This window comes from Protopterus annectens, chromosome 14.part0, assembly GCF_019279795.1.
Source record: "Protopterus annectens isolate FY-2018-M chromosome 14.part0, PAN1.0, whole genome shotgun sequence".
Classification (NCBI taxonomy): Eukaryota; Metazoa; Chordata; order Ceratodontiformes; family Protopteridae; genus Protopterus; species Protopterus annectens.
Genome location: NC_056748.1, coordinates 427,561,031 through 427,587,230, shown reverse-complemented (window position 1 = coordinate 427,587,230; position 26,200 = coordinate 427,561,031). Strand labels below are relative to the sequence as shown.

The following is a 26,200-nucleotide window of genomic DNA, read 5'->3' as shown; positions in this document are numbered from 1 at the left end:
AAACTGGATAAGGTACACATACTAAACCTAGAGTACTTGATAATAGCTTTTACTCTTACTCACAAACACTGGCTAATGTACAATGTATGTACTGTACCTGTGTACTATGTATGTATTCTACCTATGTTCCAAATTTCAGCTGTACATCACAGATCTATTAATTTCATTTATTTTTAAATTAATATTTTATTGTTTGTTCTCTCCACTGTAACTGTTAATGTGCTGCATATCACTGTAAAAAATGTCTGTTGTAATTTGTTTGTATACTGATCATGTCTAAATATCTAAATGTATCTGTAATTTTTCTATGTGGAGCTTTTCTCCCCCGGGCCTCTGCTGAAAAAGGGCCTTTTCGGCTCAGTCAGACACCCCCGGTTAACAAATGTAAAATAAAATAAGGTTTACTTATCAGCCATTTTAGCATGTCACTCCATGGATCTTCCTTTTTCAAGGCAGATGTTCTTCATTCCACATTGCTGCAGTCCTAACTAACTATTGGGTAGTCCGCTGTCCAGTCGGCCCGAATACCAAAGTATATGGCTGACGTCGGTCAGGGCGCATTAGACTGACGTCAGTACGTCAGGGTACTAATGCGCATGACCGACGTCATATCCCCAGTCTTTTTTGCCGCATGGTCCGATGCAGAAGCAATTTTGCGAGTGCAGGTTGGCGTTCTGAAAGTTTCTGAAGTCAGAGTTTCAGACCGAATCAAAGTTGGCTAAGTACCCCGTTGGGGAATATTTTGGTTTTTCTTGCCTCAGTATTTAACCGGATGTCAGAAAAAGTGAATAACTGTATTTCTTGTGGGAAACAGATACCTCATAGGGATTACCATACTTTGTGTATACCTTGTTTAGGGCCTGAGCACGACGTTGTTGGATGCCGCTCTTGTGCTAGATTTAACAAACGCACTATTAAGAGAAGGTTAGACTGTGCCAGGTTAGTTTTTGGGAAGCGTTGTAATTATAAAATGCCGTCGGAGGCTCCGCGCCGCCGCCAAAAGCGCAGAACAAAGCAGCAAAGCCTAGAGTGGAAGAACCGACAGTCCCAGACGTCGGATCTTTAGAAGGCTCAGTGGAGCCGGAGGTTTTGCCAGGTGTTTCTTTGGAGTCTCAGGGAGAGACTTTACTGTTACAGGATGTATCCTCAAGAGGAAGTAGGCCAGGCTGAGGGGCTTCTCAGGTGGCTGTTCTTCCCTCTCTTCCTAAGGTGGTTAGAGCCTCCCTTCTGTTTCCAAGGCTTCTTTGAGAGGCAGGCCAAGTTTAACTTCAGTGGGGTTTCTCCTAGTGCTTCAGGGTCTTTGCCTAAGAAACATATGCTTAAAATGGCAGAGCATTTGCTTACTGTGATTAGACGTTCTATGCCCCTCCTGATAAGAGGCCTAGGGTGGAACCTGAGTTTGAGAGTTTTGAGCAATGTTCGAGGCTTCTGAGTCTTCGGCTGAAGACTTGCAGGAGTATCCTCCTTATTCTGATTCTGATGTGGATGATTCTACTCCTTCAGCTTCTCCTCCTGAGGATTTTTCATTTTCAGAGACTCTGCATTCCATGAGGGAGCATTTTAAATGGGAAGGTCAAGATTTCTCTGATTCCAGGAAGAGGCTTAGGGAATTCTTGTTTTACCCCAGCATAGGCCTTTAGCTATACCTCCTGTTCTGAATGTGGTGGAAGATGTTTTTGCAGAGGCTTCCTCAATCCTGATTCTTTGCCTCCTGCCCCAGTTAATCCGGGTAGGTACTATAGGGTGCCTAAAGCTCATAAGTATCTTTTTAAGCTTCCTAGTGCAGACCCGAAACTGTCTCTCAGGGGCCTAAAGGTGTGAAGGCCTCTGTTGTTAAAAATCCTGTTCCTCCTGATAAAGAGGCAAGGGCTTTGGATAGATGGGGAAAGAAAGTGTATACTTCTTCCACTTTAGCCATGAGGGCGTTGAATTGTCAGTTTCACATGTTAAAATATCAGAATTATTTCCTTTCACAATTGAAATCTAAGGTGGATGCTCTGGCAGAAGGTATTGAGTGTAAAGAGTTGCAGGATTTAGTTCATGTGTCTGAACAGGTGGGTAAACATTCCTTGCAATGTGGTTTTGATGCTGTGCAGGCCTCCTCGAGGGTGGCTGCCACTGGTTCTGTTCTTCGTAGGCATGCCTGGTTGAGAGATCAGAATTTAGCTGAGCATGTTAAAACAAGGATTTTGGATGCTCCTTTGCAGTCTGATGTGTTGTTTGGTTCGCCTGTGGAAGCAGTCTTAAAGAAAATGGAGGACAAGGCTAAGTCTATGCAAACTGTTAAGGATTTTTGCAGGTGCAGCCTCCAAGTTTAGTAGAAATTGGCCTACTAAGGGATGGACTTATCCTGCTTATGATTCCCAGTCTAGGGGTAGGTCTAGACGTGGTAGGGGCAGAGCTCAAGGTTCTTTTAGGCCTAGGACAGGAGTTCCCCTGCTCAGACTTCTGGTGAGGGCAGGGTCAGTCCTTTCGTAAGCAGACCCAATGACCTGCCTTTTCAGCTGCCAGTACATTCTCGCCTGGCAGCACCTTTGGGAGGAAGGCTGTCTCTTTTCAAAGAAAATTGGGATTTAATTACCCAAGACAGATGGGTTCTGGATATCATTCACCACGGTTACAGGTTTTATTTCCATACCATGCCTCCTTTCAAAGGCATGCCAGACATTCCTCCTCTACAAAGACAAGAGGCTCACAAGCAAATTTCTCTGTTGCTCCACATAGGGGCCATTCAGCCAGTTCCTGTGCCAGAAAGGGGCCTAGGATTTTATTCTCGCCTGTTCCTAGTACCGAAGAAGGGGAACACGTGGAGGCCAATTTTGGATTTATCTATCCTCAACACTTATCTGGACATTCCCAAGTTCAAAATGTTGACGTTACAACAGCTTTTACCTCTGCTGGGCAAGGATCACTGGATGGTAACTTTAGATCTCAAGGAAGCTTACCTTCATGTGCCTATAAGACTAAGTTGCAGGAAGTATCTGCGTTTCGAGCTGGAAATTCTCATTATCAGTTCTCTGCATTGCCCTTTGGCTTATCCACTGCGCCCAGAGTATTCACAAAGGTTCTGGCTCCAGTGATAGCTTACTTCAGGCTAAAAGGAATTCAAATCTATCCTTACTTGGACGACTGCCTGATTCTAGCTCAAGAAAAGGAAGACCTTCTACAGCATTTGGATTATGTCATAGCAGTGCTAAGATGCCTAGGGTATTCTGTGAACGAAATAAAGTCCAGTCTAGTACCCTCTCAAGACATGTGCTTTCTGGGTGTGAGACTGAATACAGCCCAGATGGCCTTTTAACCCCGGACAAACAAAAGAATCTTTCCAGTTACTTCCATCAACTATCTCTTCAGTCCGGGCTGACTGCAAGGACAGTCCTTCAAGCCTTAGGGTTCATGGCATCTTGTATTCTGGTGCTTCCCAATGCCAAACTGCATATGAGGAAGCTGCAATGGTATCTCAAAATGTATGGACACAGCACTGCCAGGATTTGGACACTGTCATTCAAATAATACGTTACATTCAAAAGGAATTTTTGTGGTGGGCCCAGGAATGTCACCTAAACAAGGGACTCTCTGTGACCCGGCCAGAGGCGAGTCAGATTCTAACGACAGATGCCTCAGACATTGCTTGGGGAGCTCATCTAAATGGAAAGTGGATACAAGACAAGTGGCCTGCCAGACTACAGCATCTACATATCAACATGAAAGAGATGTTAGCAGTCCAGTTTGCATTAATGGCTTTCAAGGAGTTACTTCTTCCAGGGCAGGTGTTGATTCTAACAGACAACACAACTGTCATGTGGTACATCAACAAACAAGGGGAACACATTCTTACCCATTGTGCAGGCAAGCAATGATTTTATGGGAGACTGCGCTCAGCTTGCAACTAACTCTTCAGGCAAGGTTTCTGCCGGAGCACAGAACTCCTTAGCAGATGTGTTAAGCAGACAAATCATGGATCCCCACGAGTGGAAACTGGATCTTCATGTATTTCAAAATTGACAGTGTCATGGGGAACTCCAGACATAGATCTGTTCGCTTCTCCACTAAACCACCAGCTGCCAAAGTTTTGCACAAAGAGGTTTCATCACACAGCTTGGAAAGTGGATGCTCTTTCTTTCAGTTGGAAAAATCTTAATGTGTATGCTTTTCCACCTCTGCCTCTTCTCCCAAAGGTGCTTCTAAAGGTCAGACAAGACAAGCCAAGGATGATTTTAATAGCTCCAGATTGGCCTCGGCAGCACTGGTACCCATTACTGAGGAGTCTGGTAAGGAAGCCTCCATGGCCTTTACCCTTGATTCCACACCTGTTGTCTCAGAGGGACGGTCACCTGCTCAATGTCAAGCTTCAATCTCTTCATCTAACAGCCTGGCATATTCTGTTTTGAAAGACAGCAGGTCTCAACTTCCTCAACAAGTTTTAAATGTGATTATGGAAGCCAGAAGACCTAGTACAAGGAAAGTGTACGCAGAAAAATGGAAGAGATTTTTATTTTGGAGTGCAGCAAACAATTTGGAGATTTCTGAGCCTAATTTGAGTGTGGCTCTTCAATATCTTACTGAGTTATTGGACAAAGGTTTGTCTTTCTCTTCCATTAAGATTCATGCTGCAGCAATTTCAGCTCACTATGATTGTGACCCACCATTGTTTTCGCATCCTTTGTTCAAGCAATTTCTTAGAGGGGCAAAGAATATAAGACCCCAATAGAGCTCCTACTCCTGCTTGGGATCTCAATTTTGTGTTGGAGAAACTTACTCTACAACCTTTTGAGCCTGTGGCTACTGCTGAATTGAAATATTTGTCATGGAAGACTGCTTTTTTGTTGGCCATTACTTCTGCAAGAAGGGTTTCTGAGTTGCAGGCCCTTATGGCGGTAGAGCCTTTTTTGATTTTTCATAAGGATAGGGTATCTTTACGTACTAATCCTTCCTTTATGCCTAAGGTGGTTTCTAAAGTGGCTTTAAACCAAACTATTCATTTGCCTACTTTTTATGCAGATCCCCAAAATAAAGGGGAAAAGATTTTGCACACTTTAGATATACACAGGCAATTGCGTTATTATTTGAGCAGGACTAAGGATTTTAGGCAGTCTCAGCAGTTGTTTGTTTCTTTTGCTTTGGGTTCGCAGGGCAAGCCTGTGTCAAAACAAACTATTTCTAGGTGGATTGGGTTTTGCATTGCATTTTGTTATTCCCATCATGGCAAGGAGATTCCAGCTGGAATTAGGCCTCATTCCACTAGGGCTACTGCCACTTCTACAGCATTTCTAAGGGGAGTGGCCACTAAGGATATTTTGGAGGCAGCTACTTGGAGTTCAGTGCATACTTTCTCTAAGCATTATCACCTTCCTCTCTACTCTAAGTCTAGGGCTGGTTTTGCCACAGCTATTTTGCAAGGCATGTTGTCAGTTCCTGCTTCCTTATGATTTGCCAGCCTCCCTTACCTCTGCTTTGGGATTCTACCCAATAGTTAGGACTGCAGCAATGTGGAATGAAGAACATAGTACAGTTTTGTACCTACCATAAATGTAGATGTTCGAGGATCCACATTGCTGCAGTCCAATTTACCCTCCCTCCTTCCCCTCTGTGTTTAAGGGTGGTTGTGTAGGTGAGGTTATATTCTGGTAATTTTGTATATATTGTACATATTTTTGGTGCAGGTATGTTTGGAATTTTTGGTTTTGGCCTTAGCTTTTCAGGGTCTTCTGACATCTGGGGCAAGAAAAGACTGAGGATATGACGTCGGTCATGCGCATTAGTACCCTGACGTACTGACGTCAGTCTAATGCGCCCTGACCGACGTCAGCCATATACTTTGGTATTCGGGCCGACTGGACAGCGGACTACCCAATAGTTAGTTAGGACTGCAGCAATGTGGATCCTCGAACATCTACATTTATGGTAGGTACAAAACTGTACTTTTCATGTCAGAATGTTCTTGAAAGGGGTTTTGCACAAGAGGCCTCCAAGTAATCCGGTGGCCTCTCCTTCGGATCTTGATTTTGTATTGGAGAAGCTAACATTTGCTCCATTTGAACCAGCTAATCTAGCTGACTTGAGGTTCTTAACATAGAAAACAATTTCACTGATTTGTTGATCTGTGCAAAAACGTGCATCTGAGTTGCAAGCTGTTATGTTGAGTCATTCCTACCTCATCTTATGTTGGGACAGAGTTTCTTTGAGAACTAATCCTTCTTTTATGCCTGAAATGGTATCTGGGTGTACTTTAAGCTAAACTGTCAATTTCCCTATTTTCTTTCCTGAACCCTAAAATGTGGGAGAATGGATGCTCCATACCTTGGATGTCCACAGATGATTCTAGTACTGTCTTGACAGAACTAAATCTTTCTGATTTTCTGATCAGTTGATAATTTCTTGTGAAAATAAGGTGAAAGAACTGCCTATATCAAAACACACAATTTTACAAATGATTCTTTAAGGCTATTACCTTTTGTTATAATCACCATGACAGATCTATTCCAGGTAGGGTCAAAACCCACTCTACCATGGCCTTGGCTTCATCTGTGGCTTTTTGGAAAGGGTTGTATTCTAGAAGTTCGTACTTTATCATCTGTTAATAATTTTAGAAAGCAGTGTAAGCTTTATTCCTTTTCTGGTTCTGGCAAAGCCTGATCTAGATCTATTCTGTAGAGGCCTGGACTCTTCTCCTTCCACTTTGCAAATGTAGATGTCCTTGTATTCAGTGTTGCAGTGTTCTGTACATATGGGTTGTATTCCACCCAATGAGCTGACATCCAGCCTGTATACAAAAGCCTAAAGCCACTGCCTGTACATGGGACGTCGCACGAAGGCACATATAATGTTGGCCATAAAAGGGACGTCCGCACATACAATCTTCAGAACTTTTTTGCTGCCATTTGGAAAGGTTGACTCATACATTCGGTCTGCCTTTGGATATTGCTAGTTTCGCCTTTCAGCTTTAGATAAGTACCCAGTAGGGGATTTAGATTTTGCTACTGCCTCATATTGTTAATGTCATCTAGGAAGGGCAAGTGTAGTTGTGGAAGGCATATTCCACATAAGGATAGTCACAAGCTTTGTTTGTTCTGTTTAGGGCCTACTCATGACCTTCGCTTTTGTTCTGTCAGGCCTTTGTACCGAAGATGTTGTGTAGTAGTCTGTCGGCTTTAAATTTCTATTTAGAAAACTATAGACTCGAATGTCTAGCTAGGGGCACGATAGAGGGTTCTGGGAGTTCTTCTGAGCAGTCTGTGAAGAGGAAGATCACCAAATCTAGACCCGAATCCTCTTTGGCTGTGTCTACTACCTCTGACGTGTACCCCCTGAGGTTGGTGAAAACCCAGCAGTGTGTTCGGAGGCAGGGTCTGCTGCTTCGGGAGAAACCACAGTGGAAGCAGTCAGGAGGGGGAATCCTAGCACATCTGAGGCTATGCAGACATCCGGTTTGGACAACTTGGTGGAACCACGGCTTGTTGTTTTGGAAGACTCTGGAACCATTCCTGCCCCTCAGTCTAAGGAAGTGTCTGACGTAAGGCCTACGTTTGCCCATTCTCCTCAACATGAGAAGCATGTTAAGAAGAAGCAGAATACTAGGCATTCCACCATTCCTTCCTCACCTCCGTCGGGTCGGGATACTTTCTTACAGGGTCTCATTAAGGCTGTAATGGCTTTGAGGCCTCCAGCTTCGGCTTCTACTATTTCCGTGCCTGCCTTTTCCTCATCTCCTGTGTTGCCATCGGGGTCGTCTTCTGTGCAGGCTGGAGAATATCAGGATGTTCATCGTGCATACAGCTGCAGTCATAACAGATGGGTTCTCCTGCCGTCAGGCGGGTCCTCGGTCGGCCGAATTCCAAGGTCTAGGTCCGGCGTCGGTTGTCGTCGCTTCTTCCCTGATGTCAGTGCGCCAGGGGTATAAAAGAACCAGCCGGCGCCATTTTCTTCAGTCTTTCTTGCCGCGCGGTGCCCGAAGCAGAAGCAGTTCGCAAGTGCCGGTCAGCCAGCTCCTGTAATTACGAAAAATTTGTAACCGAAGTCAAGTACCCCGTTGGGGAAACTTTTTTTGCCTCAGGCCGATGTCAGACAAAGTTAATAATTGTATTTCTTGTGGGAAGCAAATACCGCATAAGGATTTTCATTCCTTCTGCATTCCTTGCTTAGGCCCAGACCACAACGTCTCGGTCTGTCGTTTTTGTGCTACTTTAACAAATGCACCATTAAGCATCGGGCGGAGTTCACCCAGCACTATTTTGGCAAAACATTTAACTATATTATGTCATCGGATACTCCGACTCCAGTTTTGTCTAAAAAATGCAAAGATAAGGACCGACACACGAGGTCCGCGGCCTCTACCGACACCACGCCAGAGCAGACTACAGGTGGTCCGGTTCTCAGCAAGGCGCCTATGCAGCCCCTGCCTACCGACGACACTTCTTTGGCGGTGTCTTCTGTGCCCGAGGTTGCAGGCTTCTCGGCCCACACCCCGACTACAGATACCGAAGCCACTCTTGGTGGTGAATCTCAAAATGTAGACAGGTCTGCCTCCTCTCAAGGTGTCTTCAGACCTTCCTCTTCTTTTTCTATCAAGGCTTTCACTAAGTCTAAAGCAGCCATGCATTCTAAGAGACAAGCTCCACAGGGCCCTTCTCCAGGCCCCATGCCTAAAAAACAGATGCTTAAAATGGCTGAGGATTTGATTACTCTTATCAGGGGTTCTCAACCCTCCCCGGACAAAAGGCCCAGAGTGGAGGAAGAGTCCCCATCCTCTGATCAGGCCTCCATTATTTCAGAGCACTCTGATCAACAGGAACATTCTTACTCCCCTTTTGAAGATTCTGATGCTGAGGAGTCCATTCCTTCTGCCCCCCCCCCCCCCCCCCCAGAGAATTACTCATTTGGGGAAACCTTGCATACCTTAAGGGAACACTTCCACTGGGAAGGCCAAGAGTACTCAGATTCCAAGAAAAGGCTTAGGGATTTTCTCTTGCTACCCCAGCACAGGCCTCTGGCTATACCTCCTGTCTTAGACATACTAGATGATGTATACTCGGAGGCCTGCCTTAACCCGGATTCTTTACCTCCAGCCACAGTCAAGACTGACAGGTACTACCGGATTCCTGACTCACACCAATTTTTATACAAAAGCCATGCGGCTGACCCAGAAACTATCTCACAGGGCCCCAAGGGAATTAAGGCCTCCACTGCTAAAAACCCATTACCTTCTGAGAGAGATTCCAGATCCTTAGAAAGGTCGGGCAAAAAGGTATACACCTCGGCCACCTTAACCATGAGGGCATTAAACTGCCAGTTCCATATGCTAAAGTACCAACGGTTTCTGTTATCACAGTTGAGAAGTAAAATGTCACAACCTGAACAACCAGACTTGAAGGAATTGCAGGATTTGATGCATAGTGCAGAACAAGTGGGTAAACATACCTTGCAATGTGGTTTTGATGCTCTAGAGGCCTCATGTAGAGCTGCTGTTACAGGATCAGTCATACATAGACATGCCTGGCTCAAGGAGCAAACCTTACCAGATCATGTCAAAGCTAAATTACTAGATGCCCCTCTACAAAAGGATGTATTTGGTATTAAAGAAAATGGAGGAAAAGGCTAAATCAATGCAAACAGTGAAAGATTTTCTACAGGTACAACCTCCACGTTTCAGTAGAAATTGGCCTTCTAAAAATTGGTCCTTTCCAGCCACGGACAGACCCCAAAGAGGTAGATACAGGCGCCCGAGGGGCAGAGGGCAATCTCAAGGATCGTTTAGAGGCAGACAATGGCAAACTCCTACACAAAGAGGTGGTGAGGATAGTTCGCAGCCATTCAGAAAGCAAGCCCAATGACTTTCCCCTTTGCATGCCAAGCAAGGCTCAAATGGCAGCACCCTTAGGCGGAAAACTGGCATTATTTTCAAAAAATTGGCATATTGTCACAAAAGACAAATGGATCCTGGGCATTATAAACAGAGGCTACAGATTCCATTTTCACACCCTTCCAAAAATGAGAGGCATGCCAAACCTGCCACACAATCAAGGGGCAGAGGCACAAAGACAAATTTCAGATCTCATGGACATGAAAGCTATTCAAGAGGTACCTACTCACGAACAAGGTCAAGGTTTTTATTCCAGACTATTTCTGGTACCAAGGAAGGGAAAAGATTGGAGACCTATTTTGGACCTATCCATCCTAAACACATTTTTACTCCTACCAAAATTCAAGATGCTCACATTACAGCAGCTTCTTCCCATGCTGGGCAAGGAGTCTTGGCTGGTAACATTGGACCTCAAGGAGGCATATCCGCATGACCCAATCGGACAAAATTGCAGAAGATACCTCAGATTTCTTGCAGGTTCAACCCATTATCAATTCTCTGCATTGCCCTTTGGCTTATCTACTGCACCCAGAGTATTCACGAAATGCCTGGCATCGGTAATTGCCTACTGCAGACTTCAACGGATACAAATATACCCATATTTGGACGACTGCCTGATCCAAGCGGACAGCAAGCACATACTTCTGAAACATCTGGCTTTTGTAATAGTGTTGTTGAATTCTCTGGGATACACAGTCAACAAAAAGAAATCAAGACTAATACCCTCTCAGAAAATAATTTTCCTGGGTGCCAACTTGGACACAAACACCCAGATGGGCCTACCTCACGCCAGAGAAGCAGGGGCAACTAACTCAATACTTCAGAACACTAGCAAATTTCACCAGGCTGACTGCAAGGAAAATCCTGCAGGCTCTGGGATTCATGGCATCTTGCATCCTACTAATCCCATGTGCAAAGCTGCATATGAGGAAACTTCAATGGTACCTGAAAAACCTATGGTCTCAACACAGCCACAGTTTGGAAACAATAATACCACTAATTCCATGTCTTCAAAAGGAATTTCAGTGGTGGGCTCAAGCATGCCAAACAAACACAGGTCTCCCATTCTGCAAGCCTCAAGCAAATCAAGTCATCACAACAGACGCCTCGGACTACGCCAGGGGGGCGCACATGACAGATCGGTGCATTCAGGGCAAATGGTGCCAAAAAGAAAAGCACCTTCATATCAATCAAAAGGAAATGCTAGCATTAATAAATGCTATTATAGCTTTCAAAGACCTTCTGCATCCAGGTCAACTATTGATAAGGACAGACAACACCACAGTAATGTGGTACATAAACAAACAGGGAGGAACCCATTCATATCCCCTATGCAGGCTGGCCATGTCACTTTGGAACATGGCTCTGGAATTACAGATCGAACTTCAAGCACAGTACTTGCCAGGCAAGGAAAACACGCTGGCAGACAACCTAAGCAGAAATATGACAGATCCACACAAATGGAAGTTGCATCCTCAAGTTTTTACAGAGATAATTCAAGCATGGGGAAGGCCAGACATAGATCTCTTTGCCTCCCACAAAAATCACCAATTGGCAAAATTCTGTTCAAGGACTTTTCATCCACAGGCCTGAAGAGTGGACGCTCTCCCTTTCAGTTGGACAACAATGACAGTTTATGCCTTTCCACCTCTTCCTCTGCTGCCCAAAGTTCTATTAAAAACCAGAGCAGACAGACCAAAGATGATTCTCATTGCTCCAGACTGGCAAGACAGCACTGGTACCCACTCCTGAGGAGCCTGATGCATTCCCCTCCATGGACCCTACCTCTAATGCCTCTTCTTCTAACTCAGCACAGCTTCAAAACTCTTCACAGTCAGCTGAAAACACTCAATCTGGCCGCATGGAAGATTCCTTAACATCACAACAGACCCTACTCTCCAAGGAGGTGCAGGATGTCATTTTGGAGGCCAGAAGGCCGTCTACTAGAAAAGCTTACTCCGCAAAATGGAAACGGTTTTGTGCCTGGAATCAGAAAAAGGGCCAGAATCCTGGAAAACTGAATTTACCTCAAATATTACAGTATCTAGCTGAGCTGCTAAGCAGTGGACTTTCATTCTCCTCCATCAAAATCCATGCCTCAGCCATTTCTGCGGAATACAACACTGATCCACCTTTATTCTCTCACCCCCTCTTAAGACAGTTGCTCAGAGGGGCTAAAAATATAAAACCCCCAAGGAAGCAACAAATACCTGCTTGGGATCTCAATTTCTTTTTAGAAAAGCTGACCTTGCCTCCTTTTGAGCCGGCTGCCTCAACAGATTTGCAATATTTGTCCTGGAAAACAGCTTTCCTTCTGGCTATCACCTCAGCTCGTAGGGTATCGGAACTACAAGCCCTCATGGCTGTGCAGCCTTTTATCATCTTCCATCAGGACAGAGTTTCCTTACAAACCAACCCGTCCTTTATGCCAAAGGTGGTATCGAGGGTGGCTTTGAATCAGGCTGTACACCTACCTACCTTCTACCCTAATCCTCAAAACAAAAAGGAGAGACTACTACATACCTTGGACATACACAGACAGCTGTGTTATTGTTTGGACAGAACAAAGCCTTTCAGAAAATCAGAACAGCTCTTTGTGTCCTGTGCTATAGGAGCTCAAGGGAAGCCAATTTCCAAACAGACAATCTCAAAATGGATAGCCCACTGCATACGCTTTTGTTACTCTTTTCATGGTAAAACTGTACCTGCAGGCATCAGATCTCACTCCACAAGGGCCACTGCTACCTCTGCAGCCTTCCTCAGAGGAGTTCCTACCAAAGATATTTTGGAAGCAGCCACTTGGAGTTCTGTGCATACCTTCTCCAAGCACTACCACCTACCATTATACTCCAAAACTAGAGCAGGCTTTGCCACTGCAGTCTTGCAGGGCATTCTGGCTCATCCTAGTTCCACCTAGTGCCTACCACCCTTTCCTTAGCTTTAGGATTCTACCCATCTGTTATGACTGCAGCTGTATGCATGATGAACATAGTACAGTTTTGTACCTACCATAAATGTAGATGTTCGAGTGCTAATACAGCTGCAGTCCAGGTTTCCCTCCCTCCTTCCCCTCTTGGGACAGGCCTATTGGCTAACACCTCCTCATACAACCTTATTGGGTATTCCTTTGTGGTGTATTTGCTTGCAACTACTGTATTTTGATTATATTGCATTGCTGTATTACACAAATTTATGTATTGCCTTCCTTCTGGGGGCACCTGACATCTGGGGCAAGAAAAACTGAAGAAAATGGCGTCGGCTGTTTCTTTTACACACCTGGCGCACTGACGTCAGGGAAGAAGCGACGACAACCGACGCCGGACCTAGACTTTAGAATTCGGCCGACCGAGGACCCGCCTGACGGCAGGAGAACCCATCTGTTATGACTGCAGCTGTATTAGCACTCGAACATCTACATTTATGGTAGGTACAAAACTGTACTTTCATGATTCTGATGGGGTTTCTTCAGATGACTCTTTAGCATACTCCACCCAGATTCCTTCCCCTCTGGAATATGCTTCTTCCAGAGGAAGAGTCTAATGGGGGGAATTCCGTCATAAAAGAGCTTTCCTTTGGGGAAGTGATTAATAAAGTGTGGGAATTCTTTAAGTGTAATTCTTCTCAAATTTCAGAGGAACAAAAAAGATATGATTTTTTCCAGTTGTAGGCCCCTACCCCTTCAGCAGTCCATCTAGTCCTCCTAACTTTCCGAGATGCCTTTGCAGCTGCATCAAATACATCAGACTCCCAAACTCCTGCCCGTAAAAGGCCTAATCGTTTTTATAAGGTCCCTGAGGATTGTAAGTTTCTTTTTAAATGCCCTTCAGCTGATCCACCTGTGGTCTCCATTACTTCTGACAAATACTCTTGTATATCTTCTTCTACAAAGTTGCTTCCTTCTGACAAGGAAATAAAATGTTGGAAAGGTTGGGGAAAAAGGTCTATAGTTACACCTTGGCTATCAGTGCTGTTAACTACCAGACGCATGCGTCTCTGTACTCTCTGGCCTTGCTTTCGCAGGCTTCCCAAGCTCTCTTCCAATTATCTGTTTCAGAGGCTAACTCACTGTCTCTCTCTGTTGTCTGCTTCCTCCCAGGTAGCTCAACATTCAATTGGCTGTAACTATGATGCACTAGAGACATTTTCCAGGGCAGCAAATACTGATTCTGTTCTCTGTAGGCATTCCTGGCTACGTCTCCAGGCACTCCCTGATGACATTTAAGGCCAAATTGCTTGATGCTGCTGTGGTCAATTCTGCCCTCTTTGGCAAAGCAGCTGCAGAACTCTTCAAATCTCTGAATAAAAAAGTTAAAGAGCTCCAGGATTTGAAACATTTTCTCATTTCCCCAGTCCCTAAATTCCATAGAAATTTCCCTGCCAGGACTCCCTTTGTCAGGAAACCTGCCCACTCCTCCTGTTCTGTCACTCCTGGAACTACGCCATGTAAGTCTTCCAGGGGACCCCAAAAGTCTGAGGTTGTTGCTTCTGCTCCTTCTCCTCAACAGCTCTTTCAGCCCTGGCAAAGTTCTCTGTGACGTTCAGCTCCCTCTTCCAAGTCATACTACTTTGTCTATTCACCTTTCTCTTTCCCTGTTGGCATGGAAGGAAACCACTCAGGATTCCTGGGTGATTTTAATTATTGAAAAATGGTACTTTATGACTTGGAAGACTCTTCCTCCCTTTCAGGGGATACCTTAGCCTCCCTCCAGTCAATTGCATCTGTTTCCTCTGTTGCTGGCTCAACTTTCCAACCAAGGTATCATTCAGGTTGTTCCTCTAGACCAGCGGGGAAAGGGGTTTTACTGCAGAATATTTCTTGTCCCAAGTCTGAGAAGCATCTCAATATTCCAACAAGGCTTATGAAAGCAGTGTGGTTGACTTTCTCTTAAGCAAAATGCCTTTTTTTAATCCAGTAAAGTCTGTTTTCATTGGTCTGCTAGTGACAGCTCTTCTGAAACTATGTAAATTTTCAGTTGGGTGCATAATGTTGAATGATACAGGATCATTTGTATTAAGAAACGAGCACACTGATTGGACAGCCCAACCAATATGTCCTTTATAAGTTGAGCATACACTGGTAGAAAAATGTTTAGTCACTAAAATCCTATTGAGCCTACTTTCCATTAGAATATGCTGGATAACAGCATTTTATACAGAGGACACATCAAAATAAGAGAAATGTAGTATGTTCTGCAAAAAACTGTAGAAACGAAAATGTACCTGATTTGCTTCTTGTATTTTTGAGATGCCCGCAGTAAAATTTTCTATTTTTCTTAATAGTTACAAAAAAAAAAAAAAAAGCAACAGAGATGTTCCTTTCTCCATTAGTTCTCTTGCACTGATGTACTATGCAAACATGGCAGTTTAAGTTTCATACACATGCGCAGTACTTCAGCAAAGAGAAGACAGTAGGGAAGGAGACTAAAGTGCCTTATAGAAACACATTAATTAAGAAAGGTAAATACTTCCTTAAGTAATATTGTATAGTAGCAGTCCACTTCTATATGTGGCTATATAAGGATTTAACCAGTGGCTGGCTTTGTTCGATCACTGTGGCTTCACCCTTGTGATCAAACCACACCAGCAGTGGCTAAATCTTGATATATACTCACACATAGTTGTGGATTATTGCTTAATCATTTTAAAATGGTTTATTCTGCTGCATTACTGTCTCAAACTGCAGTGCAAGAATGGTTTCATACTATTTAACTGAATTTTATTCATATTTCTTTTTAGTAAAACTGTATAGCTGTACACCATATTAATTCTGGAAATAATTTCAGCAGTGACAAATTGGAGATGTTTCAGTTTTTAAGTAATGAGCATTTCATCTGATTCGGTAGTCTTTCCATTTGAAGTGAACAAAAGTAACACTCAGCTGTAGGTTGAATTAAGAGTATTCATTATTTGATTAAAAAAATCATACATTACTGTAGTGACTACTTATTTTTCTTGCGTTGTCAAAGCTCAGATTAAAATTAAGCAGTTTAACAGCTAATGACTATTAAATGATGTGATTATTTTCCTCACAGGTGTTGTAGAAGAGGACTTAACAGCAGTGGAAGCTTACAAGTCTGCAGGAGGTGACATTGCTCGACAGCTTACAGCAGATGAAGTTCGCTTGCTTAATCGCCCTTCCGCATTCGATGTTGGCTATACACTGGTGCACTTAGCTATTCGTTTTCAGAGACAAGACATGCTAGCAGTTTTACTCACAGAGGTAAGTTTTATAGGACAGTCTTTAAACACAAACAGCATAGTTGCTCTGCAGGAATCTAATCATGCTTTATTTTTCTCTTTTGTATAAAAAGAGCAGTTTTAATTTCAAAGTTTTCTTTACTAACAGTGCTAATGTCTGTCACTGCATTCTGTAAAACATTTTGATCTGTGCATTTAGATTTCCTTTGCTGTTTTTGTGTAAAATATTTTCGAATCAGTATAAACTGGTTCTTTGTGCTTTATTTTCATGTGTCCCCATCATTGTATATGCTGTATTTCATTTTCTTCTGCGTAAGGTTCTCTTCCTTGGATTTTGTCCTCATTTGCCTATGAGGTCATCAGAAACATAGATTTATTTTGTCTTGCGTGATGTTCTTCGTGTTTCACTGTTGCAGACATTACATTTGGGTAATCCTGCTGGCAGGTTTCCCTCAGTCGGCCTGAATTCCAAAGTCCTGGGTCCTGCGTCAGCTGCTGTCGCCTCTTCCCTGACTCAGGTCGTCAGGGGTATAAAAGATGCAGCCAACGCCATTTTCTTTAGTCTTTCTTGCCGCGTGGTGCCTGAAGCAGAAGCAGTTCGCAAGTGCCGGTCGGCTGACTCCTGAGAATTTTGAGTTCGAATTTCAGATCCGAAGTCTTCCATAAAGCTAAGTAACACGTTGGGGAAACTTTTTTCTTGCTCCAGAACCGATGTCAGAAAAAGTTAATAATTGTATTTCTTGTGGGAAGCAAATACCTCATAAGGACTTTCATTCTTACTGTATTCCTTGCCTAGGCCCTGATCATAATTTTCTGGGTTGTCGGTTTTGTGCTAGATTTAACCAATGCACTATTAAGCGTTGGTATGATTATGCTTTAAATTGCTTTGGGTGCAGATTTAATTATCCAGAAATGTCGTCGGAAAGCCATCCGACTACCGGAGTTCAGAAAAAAATGCAAAGAAAAAGAAAGGCAGCCGAGGCCCAAAACCGACGACAAGGCTTCTCTTAAGCCAGTCGCCGGTTCGCTGGTTCTCCGTGAGGCGCTTTCGCAGCCCCTGACGACCGCTACTGAATCCCACATGAAGTCGGCCATGCCACTGGAAACTCAAAGTATTGGAGCCTCTGATATTAATCCTTCAGATGGGTCCGGAGCCGCTGAGCAGGCACCAGCTTCTGAGGGTGTATTCTGACCCAAACACCTATACATTAAACCGACTTCAAAGGCAAAGACTAAAGCACCTTCAATGACAAAGAAGCAACCTCAAGAGCCACATGGACAGACCTCCATGCCCAAAAAACAAATGCTCAAATGGCCGAAGACTTGATTACCTTGATCAGGGGTTCCCATCCCCCTCCTGATAAAAGGCCTAGGCAAGAGATTGACTATGAATTTTCAGATCAGGTTTCCATTTCTTCTGATTCCTCTTCTGATCAGGAATATTCTTTTCCCCCCTTTGAGGATTCTGATGCTGAAGAATCCATACCTTCAGCTTCTCCTCCTGAGGATTATTCTTTTGGGGAAACCTTGCATACCATGAGGGAGCATTTCCACTGGGAGAGCCAAGATTTTTCAGAGTCTAAAAAGAGGCTCAGGGATTTCCTTTTACTACCTTATCACAAGCCACTAGACATCCCTCCTGTGTTAGACATTGTAGATGATCATTCGGAGTCAAGCCTTACCCCTGACTCCTTGCCTCCAGCTCCTGTTAAGCCTGACAGATATTACAGGGTACCTGACTCGCATGAATTCATTTTTGAAAACCCTGCTGCAGACCCGGAAACTATTTCTCAGGGTCCCAAGGGTGTTAAGGCTTCCGCTTCAAAAAACCCTACCCCTTCTAGGGCACTGGATAGATGGGGAAAAAGGTTTACACATCTGCCACCTTGGCTATAAGGGCCTTAAACTGTCAGTTTCATATGCTCAAATACCAGCAACATGTCATGGCTTAAACAGAAAATGTTGTTAAATTCTGAATGTGCAGAAAATAAGGAAATGCAGGATATATTGCATGCAGCTGAACAAGTTGGAAAGCGTACTTTGCAATGTGGTTTTGATTCTTTAGAGGCCTCCTGCAGGGCCGCAGTTACTTGTTCTGTAATTAGAAGGCATGCTTGGCTAAAGGAACAAAATCTGCCAGATCATGTTAAAGTTAAATTATTAGATGCACCTTTACAGCATGATTCTTGTTTGATGTTAAGGCAGAAGAGGTGTTAAAGAAAATGGAGGACAAGGCTAAATCTATGCAAACGGTCAAAGATTTCTTACAAGTACAGCCACCTAGGTTTAGTAGACACTGGCCAACAACGAATTGGTCCTTTCCAGTATCAGACAGACCTCAAAAGGGTAGACCCAGGCACCCTAGAGGCAGAACCCAGGCTCAAGGTTCATACAGGTCAAAGCAATGGGGTGCTTCTACCTCCAAAAGTGGAGAAGACAAATCACAACCTTACAGGAAACAGTCCCAATGACTTCCCCCTGCCTGCACCAAGCACTTATTTCCTGGCAGCACCTTTAGGGGGAAAATTAGCACTTTTTTCTCAAAACTGGCACATTATAACCCAGGACAAGTGGGTTCTAAATATCGTGTCCCAAGGCTACAACCCTGCCAAAGACAATCGGCTGGCCAGATCTGCCAAAAAATCAATGGGCAGAGGCACAAAAAGAAGTCTCATCCCTCATGGACATGAGGGCCATTCATCAAGTGCCAGAGCAAGAGCGGGGACAAGGATTTTACTCAAGACTGTTTTTGGTACCCAGAAAGGACAAGTCTGGAGGCCAATACTGGACCTATATATTCTGAATACATTCCTGGATATACCAAAATTCAAAATGTTGACTTTGCAGCAACTACTGCCCATGCTGGGCAAAAACGCTTGGCTTGTAACTTTAGACCTAAAAGAGGCATACCTGCATGTCCCAGTAAGACAAATATGCAGAAGATACCTCAGATTCAAGGCTGGCTCAATGCATTACCAATTCTCTGCACTGCCCTTTGGCTTATCTACTGCGCCCAGGGTCCTTACAAAGTGCCTGGCACCAGTAATTGCATTCTTCAGGCAAAGAGGACTACAAATATATCCTTACTTGGACGACTGTCTGATTCAAGCAGAGAACAAGGACATTTTTCTACAGCGTCTGACGTTTGTGAAAAAACTTTTAACATGCCTAGGGTACACAGTCAACAAAAAGAAATCAAAACTAGTACCCTCTCAAGCGATAATATTCCTGGGTGCAAGCTTAAATACAACTGCCCAGATGGCTTATCTCAAGCCAGACAAACAAAGACAACTGACTACCTACTTCAAAATGTTAGCAACAAAGGCCCATTTATCTGCAAGAAAAATTCTGCAGGCTTTGGGTTTCATGGCATCCTGCATCCTAATTCCATATGCAAGACTGCATATGAGGAAACTTCAATGGTACCTAAAAAGTGTTTGGACTCAACATTGCCACAGCATGGAAACTATAATTACTCTCATTCCCTGCCTGCAACAGGAGTTTCGATGGTGGGCAAAGGCTTGTCACCAAAACAAGGGACAGCCATTCACATTACCCCCAGCCAGGCAAACACTAACAACAAATGTGTCAGATTATGCCTGGGGGGCCCACATGGCAGGAAAATGCATTCAGGGAACATAGACCTCAAACCAAATGCATCTACATATCAATCAGAAAGAGATGCTAGCTGTTCAAAATGCCCTGACAGCCTTCAAGGACCTTCTTCAGCCAGGACAACTACCGATAGACAGACAACACCACGTTCATGTGGTATATAAACAAGCAGGGGGACACACTTTCTTAACCCCTTTGCAGACTAGCCATGACTTTGTGGGACACAGCATTGACTTACCAGGTACATCTGCAGGCACAGTTCCTGCCAGGAAGGAAAAATACTCTGGCAGACGAACTAAGCAGAAACATCATGGATCCCCACGAGTGGCAGCTGGATCCACAAGTCTTCAGCATGATAACAAGGAAATGGGGATGCCCGGACATAGATCTGTTTGCCTCCCCTCACAACTACCAACTACAGAGATTCTGCACAAGGATTTATCATAGACAAGCATGGAAAGTGGACGCCCTATCCTTCAGCTGGAAAAAAAACTATCCGTGTATGCCTTTCCCCCTCTGCCTCTCCTCCCCAAGGTACTCCTAAACGTCAGACAGGAGAAGCCAAAGATGATACTGATTGCACCAGACTGGCCCCTCCAGCATTGGTACCCAATATCAAGGAGTTTGTCTCAATGCCCAGCTTGGACCCTACCACAATTACCGCATCTACTGTCCCAGCAAAACAATCAGATCCTACACAGCCAGCTCAGGACTTTAAACCTGGCAGCATGGCGGATAATGTAGTCATACAAAACGCACCTCTCATCAAAGCTGTGATGGATGTCATTTTAGAAGCCAGAAGGCCTAGTACTAGAAAATCTTATGCTGGTAAATGGAAGAGATTCTGTGCTTGGAACCAGGCACAAGGAACAGATACAGCTGTGCCAAATATTCCTCAGATTTTACAATACTTAACTGAGATGCTGGACAAAGGCCCATCTTTCTCATCTATTAAAATTCATGCCTCTGCCATTTCTGCTCATTACAATGCAGAGCCACCAATCTTTTCTCATCCCTTATTAAAACAGTACCTCAGAGGAGCCAAAAATTTAAGGCCTCCAAGGCAGTCACCATTGCCTGCATGGGACCTCAACTATGTCTTGGAAAAACTCAGCCTGCCTCCTTTTGATCCAGCTGCTACTGCTGATTTAAAGTTTTTATCTTGGAAAACAGCTCTGCTCCTAGCAATAACTTCTGCAAGACGAGTTTCAGAGCTGCAGGCACTCATGGTTGTGGAACCTTTTATCATTTTTTATCCGGACAGTGTCTCCCTGAGGACAAACCCAACATTTATGCCTAAAGTGGTGTCCAGTGTAGCTCTCAACCAAACCATTCATCTACCAACTTTTTATCCAAATCCACAGAACAACACAGGCAGCTTAGATTCTACTTGGACAGAACCAAAGTTTTCAGAAAAACAGAGCAATTACTAATGCTTGCAGGATCACAAGGAAAGGCTATCTCAAAGCAGACTATTTCAAAATGGATAGGTCACTGCATTCGTTTCTGCTACTTATACCATGGAAAGCCAGTGCCTAAGGGCATTAAGCCACATTCCACCAGAGCTGCAGCCACTTCAGCAGCCTTTCTCAGAGGAGTACCAACCAAGGACATTTTAGAGGCAGCTACTTGAGTTCATTGCACACTTACAAAACACTATCATCTGCTACTCTACTCTAAATCCAGGGCAGGCTTTGCCACTGCAGTTCTGTAGGGTCTCATAGCCGCCCCTAATGCTGTTTAGCTCCAGCCTCCCAACCTTAGCTTTGGGAATCTACCCAAATGTAATGACTGCAACAGTGAAACACGAAGAACATAGTACAGTTGTGTACACTTACCATAAATGTAGATGTAGATGTTCGAGTGTATTCACTGTTGCAGTCCAGGTTACCCACCCGCCATCCCCCTTTTCTTCTGATGGAACCTATCTTTCCTTCTCTGATTTATACAACCTGTGTGGTGTATTTGCTTGTAGATGAAGGCAAAGTTTATATTGGTGCATGTATTTATATATATATATATATATATATATATATATATATATATATATATATATTGTCTACCCTTTTAGGGGGTACCTGACATCTGGGGAAAGAAAAACTAAAGAAAATGGCGTCGGCTGCATCTTTTATACCCCTGACAACCTGACATCAGGGAAGGGGCGACAGCAGCCGACGCAGGACCCAGGACTTTGGAATTCAGGCCGACTGAGGGCAACCTGCCAGCAGGATTACCCAAATGTAATGACTGCAACAGTGAATGCACTCGAACATCTACATTTATGGTAAGTGTACACAACTGTACTTTCTGAAAGTTTTTTAGTATTCTTATACCATCTTGTTTTACTTTTAAAACTTTTGCACTTAGCTGATGTTGGATTGTTCACTTGATTTTAGTGTTGTGGCCTTGAATGCCGTTAAGTCTGCTAGATATGGGATGTTTTTAATGGTCGCACTTTGTGTTAAAGATCATTTAAGCCCTTTTAGAAAAATATATTTGGGAGAACTTTGAAAATCTTTTATAAAGGATGCCACTCTCTAGTCTCGTCCCTTTCCAGTGGTCAGAAACTAAAGCAGATAGCTCCACCCCTGAGCTAGAGTTGCCTCCTTTTTTCTTGAGAATATAGTTCTGCTGCTTTGAAAATGAGTCACCTTTTTTTTTGGCTTCTTTCAATGTGTAGTTCACTGATGATGCATTAGGTTGTGTCCATCAGACTTTTCTTTCCACAGTTTTGGTATTTGTGTTAAGCAGTTCCAGTAAATGGTAATAGCACCACATTTTTATTGAGGCTTCTTTTTAAAAGTGTCACTGGTTTAGCTCACTTCAGTTGCATTTTTTTGTAGAAGTGGTTTCTAAGACAGAAGACCGATTCCTTTTTATGATGCACATATTTTGGTGTCTTTTTTTTTATTTTGACAAGGAGTATAGTTTTGAAAAGTATGACAGCTAGGTTTCTTTTTACAAATCCACTCTTAATCTGCTTCAATTTTAGAGGTGCTTCTGGACAGAAGTTATTTTCTTCTTGGTCTGACTCTTGGTTACTCTGTTTTATGATTTGTCTACTTGTCTTAATTCAAAATATTTTCAAATTAAGATGTACTTAAATTTTATTTTTGTTTTGATATTCAGGTAAGAAAAAAACAAGTGTTCATGGATTTTTTTTATTTATTTTAAGTTGTTAGTCTAAGAACAAATTAGTGCCCGATAAAGGTCTTGAGAAACAGCCGTCTGATAAATGTGGGTCTTTGTTGGTGTAAGGTAAGGTTTGGATAGATCCTGCTGTTATAGGACAAATGATGCCTCCTGTTACTGATGTGTTTTATTTATCCTTCATCGGCAGATATGTCCGTTATTGTTTTGCTGTTCCGATGTTTTTCATGTGGGTCACTGCTACATTAGCCTTAGCTTTATGGGTTATATCCTACATAGGATGCTTCTAAAGCTTCAGGCACCGTCCACGCACCCAAGCTTTTAGTAAGCTCAAGCTGAGCTGACTAACACTGAACTTTCCTGACACTGAGAAGAGTGCTCCTCTGCAGGCTTGCAAAGATTAGTGGTTGTCTAATGCTTCTCCATTGCTGGGCAGATAAGTTCCCTTCGGGGGAAAAACCTTCCTCATTGCTTTTTTTTTTTACTTAGTTTTTCTTAAAAAGAAGTACTTTTTAACTAGGAAAAAGTGTTTTTTTTTTTGTATCTTGTGGCTTTTACATACTTTTAAAGAGGAGTGCTCTTTTTACTTTTGGGGTAAAACGTTGTTTAAAGCTGTTTTCTATGCAGAAACTGTGACTGGTTTACTTTTTGGGGGCTGGAGAAAGTGTTTAGTATTGTTATACTGTGTTTGGGGAAAAAGTTACTTTTTGTTACTTTCCTGTTTTAATGACTATTGCTGCTAAGCTTCTCCAGGAAACAAGCACCATTTTCACCTTGACCATGGAACAAAGTCCTGGTCCCTCAGACAGACCTTTCTTCAGACACAAAAAGAAAAAGATTGTTGAGCAGCTTTTGCCATAACAGCAGGCTGGTAATTTGCCTAAGCTGCAGGTGAGTGACTCGGCTGTGGCCAAAGCTGGTTCTACAGACCCCGCTCCTATATTTCTTTGGATACCTCTGGGGTAGTCCATACAGCCGCCACGGTCTGGGGGTTAGCTGCATTCTCTGTAGCTGTTGGGCTCCTCTCAGGGGACAGGAGAGGTCATGGGAAAAGGGGCAGGGAATCTGCTCCTGCTTAGCCAAATTGTTGTGCCTACTCCTGGGGAAATTTGTTGCTGCCAATTCTGTGTCAAGTTTTTCATAAATTCCTGTCAAAAAGACAGAGACATCTAAGCATTTTTCTTCTGTGTCAGTTACTGTGGACATTAGTGTTTTTTTTTGGTTTGGCTTTGGATCTTGTACATGCTCTTAACCCTTCTTATAAGACAATTTTTGGTAAAAGAAGAAGGTATTCCTCTACCTTAAGAGGCCCAAGAAATGGGATCTGTATAGGAATTATGAGGGGACAGATGCAGTTTTTTTTTTTCCCCCTCAGGTTTTCAGCTCAGATTTTGATGAGTGTGTGGTATCTGATTCTCCTTGTGAAAGATTTTTCTGTAAGACGGTTTCCAGGATGAATCACTGTTATCAGTGGGAGAATACTGAAGTCTGTCAGTCCTTAATCAAAAATTCTAATATGTTGCAACTGAAATTTCCAGAAATTAAACTAACCCACCAGTTCTTTCAGCCTTGGCGGAGGTTATTGTCATGGCCTGCAATTTCCCTGACAGACTGCTGTCTGTAAAAAAATAGATTGTATAAAGTTCCCTCAGTCTTTCAAGGTTTTATAAATCAATCCCAGGTCTGACCCAGTAGCTGTAGCGTTAGTACATCCACCTGCTGCTAAGTATTTTATTAATTATAGTCGATCTCCTGCGAAGGATGGGGAAGACGTTTGATATGGTTGGGATAAAAGTGTGTTTGCATCTTTGATTTTTAGGATTTTAAACTGTCAGACTCATTTGAAGTTTATCCTGATTAATTGTGAAAGTATGAGAGGTCTTTTGGCATCGGTGTCCTGTTGTGGGGGGAGGGGGGGCAGTTTCCATGTGGGTAAAGGTTCAAGACCTGGGGGTTAATTTGGATCCATGCTTTGAAATCTTACCATCACTTATGTCCATCAGGTGATGTACATACTATCCCATGATCTTAAGGTACATAAACAACCAGGGTATGCAAGCTAGCTGTGATGACTTGAGAGGTAGCGCTACAGTACTCCTTAACCCTGCAACATCTTACATTTTGCTGGAAGAAAACATAGTGACAGATAAGCTGAGCCACACCAAGGCAGATCCTCACCAAGAGAAGCTGAACGAGGGGGTCTTCCAGGAGTTGGAACAGTTGTATGGCACACCTCAAGTGGGATCTGTTTGCCTTCTTTCAAAGCAGACAACAAAAATTCTGCTCCAGGAATCCTTGCAGGCAAGCCTGTAAAACAGATGCATTTTCATTCCCTTGCACTGGAGTCTTCCTTTAAGCCTTTCCATTCTTTCCATTGATATCCAGAGTAATTCTGAAGATGCAGATGAACTTCCCAAAAGTCATTGTGGTTACTCTTTTTTTTTGGCCCAGGCAGTATTGGTTCTCTCTCTTTTTACAGACTTCAAGGGTAATTACCACAAGTGTCCTCAGAGACTGGATCCACTTTCACAAGACATGGAGAGTTTAGTACACCTTATTTTCAATCGGCTTCAACTGACTGACTGGTATGATGTTCATGTTTCACTGTTGCAGTCATCACATTTGGGTTATCTTCTTGCAGTAGCTCTCAGTCGGCCTGATTATCAAAGTCTTGGGTCCTGCGTCGGTTGCTGTCTCATCTTCCGTGATGTCAGATAGTCAGGGGTATAAAGCATGCAGCCAACGCCATTACATCAGTCTTTCTTGCCATGCGGTGCCCGAAGCAGAAGCAGTTTGCAAGTGCTGGTCGGCCAACTCCTGAAATTTTCGTTTTTGAGTTTCAGAACCGAAGTCTTCGACTAAAGCCAAGTACCCCGTTGCTCTAAGCCGATGTCAGTAAAAGTCATTAATTGTATTTCTTATGGAAAGCAAATGCCTCAAACAGATTTTCATTCATACTGTATTCCTTACCTAACCCCTGACCACTACGTACCTTGCTGCCGGTTTTATGCCTTATTTAAACAACAAACTATTTGTCGTCGGTATATTTACGCATCTAAATATGTTTGTACTCTGTTCAATTATCCAGATATGTCTTCGGTAAACCACCCGTCTACTGACATTCCGAAAAAACACAAAGACAGAGACAGGCCGCCTAGTTCCAAAGCTGCCAACGACGCTTCGCCTAAGCTAGTCGCCAGTTCGCCGGTACTCAGTGAGGCACTTTTGCAGCCCCTGATACTTGCTACTTCAGATTCGCAGGCCTCTACTTAGGCTCATTTGGAGTCCGGTATGCCGCAAGATGCTTCAACTGTGGAACCTGCGGATGTCTCTACCTTGGATGGGTCCGGAGCCACTGTGCAGGCACCGGCTTCTGAG

The 26,200-nt window shown here is 43.5% G+C and overlaps 1 protein-coding gene across 1 annotated transcript in view; it reads left to right on the top strand.

The window, feature by feature from the left end:
- The window catches only part of ZRANB1 (zinc finger RANBP2-type containing 1), a 1,697,020-nt gene that overhangs the window by 486,373 nt on the left and 1,184,447 nt on the right, over window positions 1–26,200 (top strand). Inside the window, exon 3 of the mRNA XM_044056199.1 lies at window positions 15,892–16,079. Coding sequence (XP_043912134.1) covers window positions 15,892–16,079 — 188 coding nt within the window. The remainder of the gene's footprint in view (window positions 1–15,891; window positions 16,080–26,200) is intronic.